The 5,842-nt window shown below is 51.4% G+C and overlaps 1 protein-coding gene across 3 annotated transcripts in view; it reads left to right on the forward strand.

Moving 5' to 3' along the window:
• The window catches only part of Irf5 (interferon regulatory factor 5), a 15,641-nt gene that overhangs the window by 6,857 nt on the left and 2,942 nt on the right, over nt 1–5,842 (forward strand). For 2 of the 3 annotated variants that reach the window (XM_021191388.1, XM_021191389.1), the window contains exons 3-9: nt 468–657; nt 1,006–1,064; nt 1,537–1,570; nt 1,754–2,011; nt 2,226–2,618; nt 2,712–2,830; nt 3,048–3,840. In XM_021191388.1, coding sequence (XP_021047047.1) covers nt 468–657; nt 1,006–1,064; nt 1,537–1,570; nt 1,754–2,011; nt 2,226–2,618; nt 2,712–2,830; nt 3,048–3,293 — 1,299 coding nt within the window. In that variant the 3' untranslated portion in view covers nt 3,294–3,840. Of the gene's footprint in view, nt 1–467; nt 658–1,005; nt 1,065–1,536; nt 1,571–1,753; nt 2,012–2,225; nt 2,619–2,711; nt 2,831–3,047; nt 3,841–5,842 lie in introns of those variants that run through there. The other variant, XM_021191390.2, reaches the window with a different exon arrangement.

Consider the following 5,842-nt stretch of genomic DNA (forward strand, 5'->3'; position numbering starts at 1 on the left):
AGGAGGAGGAGGAGGAGGAGGAAACAACAATAAAGCAGCAAGAATAACATTGATCACTGGCGCATACCTGCATGAGGGTACAGTTCGGATTTAAAGGTGTTGACTCCTGGAGTCTTCTCTGGTACAGTCAAGGAGGATCCAAAACAGAGGCAGCTTGATCTGGTCTGCCTGGCCCCAAACACAGCCTGGCTCCAAGTCACAAGCTCTCTTCTCTACGTGGTTTTCTCGTGTTCCTTTGAGAATGTCCCTGTTTGCCCTCCTAGCAGCAGTGAGTAGAACTCATTGAGTTTGTCTGAACTGTGAGGGTTGGACAAGATCTGGTCTTATCCACCTAACGAGCCTGTCTGGCAAGGCTTAGCCCGGTGGCCAAAATTCTTAGCATTGACTCCTCGAGGACAAGAGAGTTGCTAGGGCCTCAGTGACAGTTAAGGTCCCCTGTAATCTGCAGCCCTCTTTTCCATCCATAGGCCTGGGCTAAAGAGACAGGGAAGTACACAGAGGGGGTGGATGAGGCTGACCCAGCCAAGTGGAAGGCCAACCTGCGCTGCGCCCTTAACAAAAGCCGTGACTTCCAGCTGTTCTATGATGGCCCTCGAGACATGCCTCCTCAGCCCTACAAGATCTACGAGGTCTGCTCCAATGGCCCTGCTCCCACAGGTAGAATGCCTGGCCCTGTGTGACCATCTGGAAAGCTATGAACTCTGGGTACAGGAAAACCCAAGGACCTTCCAGGGTGGGCTTCAGGGGTATCTGCGAGTGGGGCAAGGGCTCCAGGCACTTCTTCCTTACCACTGCCCTTGCTTTGGGCTCTTGGCTCCGGGGAGGCCTTTGTCTGCTACTTCTTGATGCCAGCTCTTTGATCCACGCATATGTGGGCAGCTTCGTGGGTGACGTGGAGCCCCAGGAGTTTGGACAACCTCTGGCTGCTCAGATGGAACTACAGCCTGCCCTGGCTCCCATTTTATCACTGACTTCCTGCCTTGCTCTCTCTCCCTCGACACGCAGAGAGCCAACCCACTGATGATTACGTTCTGGGAGAAGAGGAGGAGGAGGAAGAGGAAGAGGTGTGTGGGGAAGAGTGGCGGGAAGGGGCTGCACTCACCAAGCGCCTGTATTCAGTAAGCTCTGGTGAGGCCGGCCACGGTGGGCTCTGCGGCCCTACCCTTGCTTTAGGCTTGAGCACCCACTTCCTCTGTGGCCCATGGTCCTCTACATCTCTTCTTTGGGTCATCCTTTGATGGTTCCCTCCTAGGGCTTTATTGATGCACAGTGTGTCACATGTCTGCCTGGCCGCCACAACAGTTGGGCTTGGTGGGTTACTACTGCCTGCACAATGCGCATTTGGAAATGGGGACATCCACAGCTTTCATGACCTGTTTGAGGATGGCAGATCTGGGACCAGCAGCAGAGGGTGGCCTTCACTGAGCTGAGACTGAGGGATTGCCTTCTGTTTGTTGTACACTGTTTCCTCAGCATCGGACCAATTTAATAACCTGTCCTTTCTGTCCTCCTCCTCTGCCTGTGTCTTCCCTTCAGCTCCAGAGAATGCTACCAGGCCTGAGCATCACAGGTGGGGCTGGGTGGTGGTGGTGGTGTGGTTGGGAGGGTGGGGTGTGTACAATAAGAAGTGATGGGTATTCTAGGTACTTGAGAGGGTACTGAGAGAGGCTGTGGGAGGCAAGGCTGGGAGTCAGGCCTGGGAGATTGTTCTTAGAGGTGGCTTTAGCAGCTGTATCCACCCCATTCTCTGCAGAACCTGCGCTACCCGGGCCTCCCATCGCACCCTATTCCTTACCCAAAGAAGACACCAAGTGGCCACCTGCTCTCCAGCCACCTGTAGGGCTGGGTCCCCCTGCCCCAGACCCAAATCTCCTGGCCCCTCCCTCTGGAAATCCTGCCGGCTTCAGGCAGCTTCTCCCTGAGGTCCTGGAGCCTGGAGCTCTGGCTTCCAGCCAGCCCCCTACAGAACCACTCTTGCCTGACCTGCTGATCAGCCCCCACATGTTGCCTTGTAAGGACCTTGACAGGCCAGGCGGGTTGGCAGGGCAGAGTCCTGGGGATGGGGCAGGGTTGCACGGGAGGAGGACGGCGAAGAAAATAAGCTTTTGGGCCAGTTTTCCTGGGTCAAGGATGAGCTGGGGAGGCTGGGGAAGTTGGGCCTACCACCCGGCTGCTGAATAGCCATGAGGCTCACAGCCAGGGCAACCCGACTCTCTGCTCCACAGTGACGGACCTAGAGATCAAGTTCCAGTACCGGGGGCGTGCACCCCGGACACTCACCATCAGCAACCCACAAGGCTGTAGGCTCTTCTACAGCCAGCTAGAAGCTACCCAGGAGCAAGTGGAGCTCTTTGGCCCTGTGACCCTGGAGCAAGTGCGCTTCCCTAGCCCAGAGGACATCCCCAGTGACAAGCAGCGTTTCTATACGAACCAGCTGCTAGATGTCCTGGACCGTGGGCTCATCCTGCAGCTGCAGGGCCAGGACCTGTACGCCATCCGTCTGTGCCAGTGTAAGGTGTTCTGGAGTGGGCCCTGCGCCTTGGCCCACGGCTCCTGCCCCAACCCCATCCAGCGGGAAGTCAAGACGAAGCTCTTTAGCCTAGAGCAGTTTCTCAATGGTGAGGTCTGTTCTGTGCTCCTCCTGGCCGCCCCTCCCCCCATTCTCAGGATTGGGTTGTAACCTCTAACTAAAGGCCTTAATCTTGATGCAGAGCTCATCCTGTTCCAGAAGGGCCAAACCAACACCCCACCACCTTTTGAGATCTTCTTTTGCTTTGGAGAAGAATGGCCTGACGTCAAACCCCGAGAGAAGAAGCTCATTACTGTACAGGTGTGTGTTCCGAGCCGGCTCTGATGTAGCTTGAATGTTAGGAGACAAGGGGTTGGGTCCTTGGCCCAGGGTAGAGGTGGGGCCCTCCAGGCATGAGGACTTGGTTGTTAGGGCTGGAGGAGACTGTCTACCATCAGCTTCTGGATGCCTTCATGCCCAGCTGGGTTGAGCAGCCCTGCCACAGTTCTCCTCATCCTGTCCCCCCTTTGCTTCCCAGGTGGTACCCGTCGCAGCCCGGTTGCTGCTGGAGATGTTCTCAGGGGAGCTTTCTTGGTCGGCAGACAGCATCCGACTGCAGATCTCAAACCCGGATCTCAAAGACCACATGGTAGAGCAGTTCAAAGAGCTCCATCACATCTGGCAGTCCCAGCAACGGTTGCAGCCCATGGTCCAGGGCCCTCCCGTGGCAGGCCTTGATTCGAGCCAGGGGCCCTGGCCCATGCACCCAGTCGGCATGCAGTAATGAGACTACAGATAGTGGCTGCCTTGGACTTCCTCGGGCAGCTGTGTAGACTGATATAGCAATGTAGTGGCCCCAGCAGGCCTGGCTGGCTGCAGGGTTCCGAGACTCCTGGAAGAGGAGTCGAGTAACAAGGACATAGAAGAGAGCCCGAGGTTACATGTCCCCTAAACATTTTCTATTTGAGCACCACCTTCTGGTGAGTTCTCTAATATGCCTGGCTCAGAAGAAATGAAGCCAGCAGCCCCAGTGGGAGGCGGGGAACATCACTAGCCTGAGGCCTTCAATACATGGGGTCCAATGACCCCAGGGTAGCCAACTTTTAAGGTTGCCCCAATTCTTCTAGCAAAACCTGCCAAGGAGTGTTGTGAGGCTTCTGCAGAGAATAGGCCTGATTTGGGGGGTCCCCTAGTTTGAACCTTTCTCCTCATCCTTATGACAAGGATTTCGCCAGGCACTGGGGCTGACAGCCACCCTCCTTCAGAGTCTAAGACGCTGGGACAGAAAGTAGAATTTAATATATTTTTGGATTAATAAATGTTAAAAACCAGGTTTGCCCGTTTACTGACTGTTTCCAGTGCCAGTGGCTTCTGTTGTACTGGGCTGTTCAGTTGCCAGTCAAGGCCTGGCCCTAGCACAGGTCAGCAGTGGTGCCTGGCACAGGAGTTGGGGAGGCCCCGCCTTCCCGTCAGTGAGTCAGCTGGGCCTTCACACTCACCTGGCTGGCTTTGCTTTCCAGCAGGAAGCAGACGGAGACAAATGTGGAATTCTGAATGTGTGCTGTCTAAAAACTGTCCAAACCTCCCCAGAAGAGAATGATGAAATAATAGAAAAAGAAGAGAATGAAGAAATAGCCACACTTCAGGCCATCAAAACCTGGGATTTTTAAAGTTTTATTTTTTTTATTTTTATTTTTTTTTTTTTTTTGAGACCAGACTGGCCTTTAACTTGTGGTATTAACCAAAGCTGTTTTTGAACTCCTGATCCTCTCTCCTTGCCTCGTCTCCTAAGTGCTGGGATAATATATTAGCCTAAGTGTGGTAGAGTGCTGCTTAACAATGCACAGGCCATAGGTTTGATGCCCTGTAACATACATTCAAAACAAAAAAGGGTTAGCTGGGTGTGGTGGCTCACGTCTGCAATCTCAGCACAAGGGAGGCTAAAACAGGAAGTTCAAAGCCAGCCTAGAACAGCAGCCTACAGTAAGAGCTGAACATGTTTAAAAAACAAGTCTTGTCTTCCTGAATGTGCTACTAATATTAGGATATTACATGCAAATTGGTTGGCTCATCACTGGAATCTGGCTCAGGAATAACATTCTAGTCCAAACAATTGTTTTATCTTTTTTTTTGGGGGGGGGGTACAGGGATGGAGGTGGTGGTGGCGGTGGCGGCGGCAAGGTCTGTAATGCATCCCTGGCTGTCCTGCAGCTTGCTCTGTAGACCAGGCTGACTTTGAACTCAGGAGATATATCTGCCTCTGCTTCCTGTGATGGGGTTAAAGATGTGTGCCAACATGCCTGGGACATTTTATCTTTTTATTATGAAAGACTATACATTTGTGAAAAGAGAAAAATAATGGTATGAAAACCCCTGTTCCTGTTTTAAAGATTATCAACTGAATGCAATCTTTCTCATTGCAACTCCCGTCCAGGCTCCCTACAGTGATTATTTTGAAGTAAATACTAGAAATAGCATTTCATATATAATCTCCTAAAACCATTCCCCACTTCCCGCCTCGGGGGGATGCTCGAAGGTTGTGATCTACCACTGAGCTAAAATCCCCAGCTACTAAAGAAAAAAAAATTGTCTTATCAAGTATCGTTTATGACTCTCTTAGAGAGATGAGTGTGCTCCAAAGGATCCAACTTTGGATTCCTAGTCCACGTTACAAAATAAAAGAAAGGAAGGAAGAAAGAAGGAAAAGAGAGAAAAGAAAGGTCGGGCACTAAGGTATATGTTGTTATTAGGAAGCAGAGCAAGGGAATTCCTGAATCTCATTGGTTGGTCCAGGCTCTGTGATACTGTCTCAGAGAATTAAGGAGACTGCCCAACACTGGCCAGCCTCCACATGTGTATACACACATTCACATGAACACGTACCCAGCAGTCACACACAATCTAGTGTTCATAAATTCAGGGCAGCCAGAGGATGTCTAGTCTCCGTTAGTGGCGAAGCAGCACTGTTCCTGATTATACCTGTTGGGTGACAGTTTGTATGTTGCTGGAGTCCAGACCCTTGATTGGCTTCAGGTCATGATTCTGACTGCTGATGAACAAGTATTTGAGTTTCCAACATTCTTAAAATAACAGTGAGGGCCAGAGAAACAGCTCAGCCAGTAAAGGCTCTTGCCATCAAGCCTAATGGTTCCTGTAGGTCCCAGGAACCTACATAGTAGAACTGAGTCTCCAAAGTTTTCTCTGACCTCCAAGTGTGTGCTGTGACACACACTCCCCTCCTCACATCATAATAAATACATGTTGTAAAATAATGCAATGAAAAGCTAGTGTTGTACACACTCCTCTATGTTTTTTTTTTTCAAGACAGGGTTT

The sequence above is a fragment of the Mus pahari genome, chromosome 2, assembly GCF_900095145.1.
Source record: "Mus pahari chromosome 2, PAHARI_EIJ_v1.1, whole genome shotgun sequence".
Taxonomy (NCBI): Eukaryota; Metazoa; Chordata; class Mammalia; order Rodentia; family Muridae; genus Mus; species Mus pahari.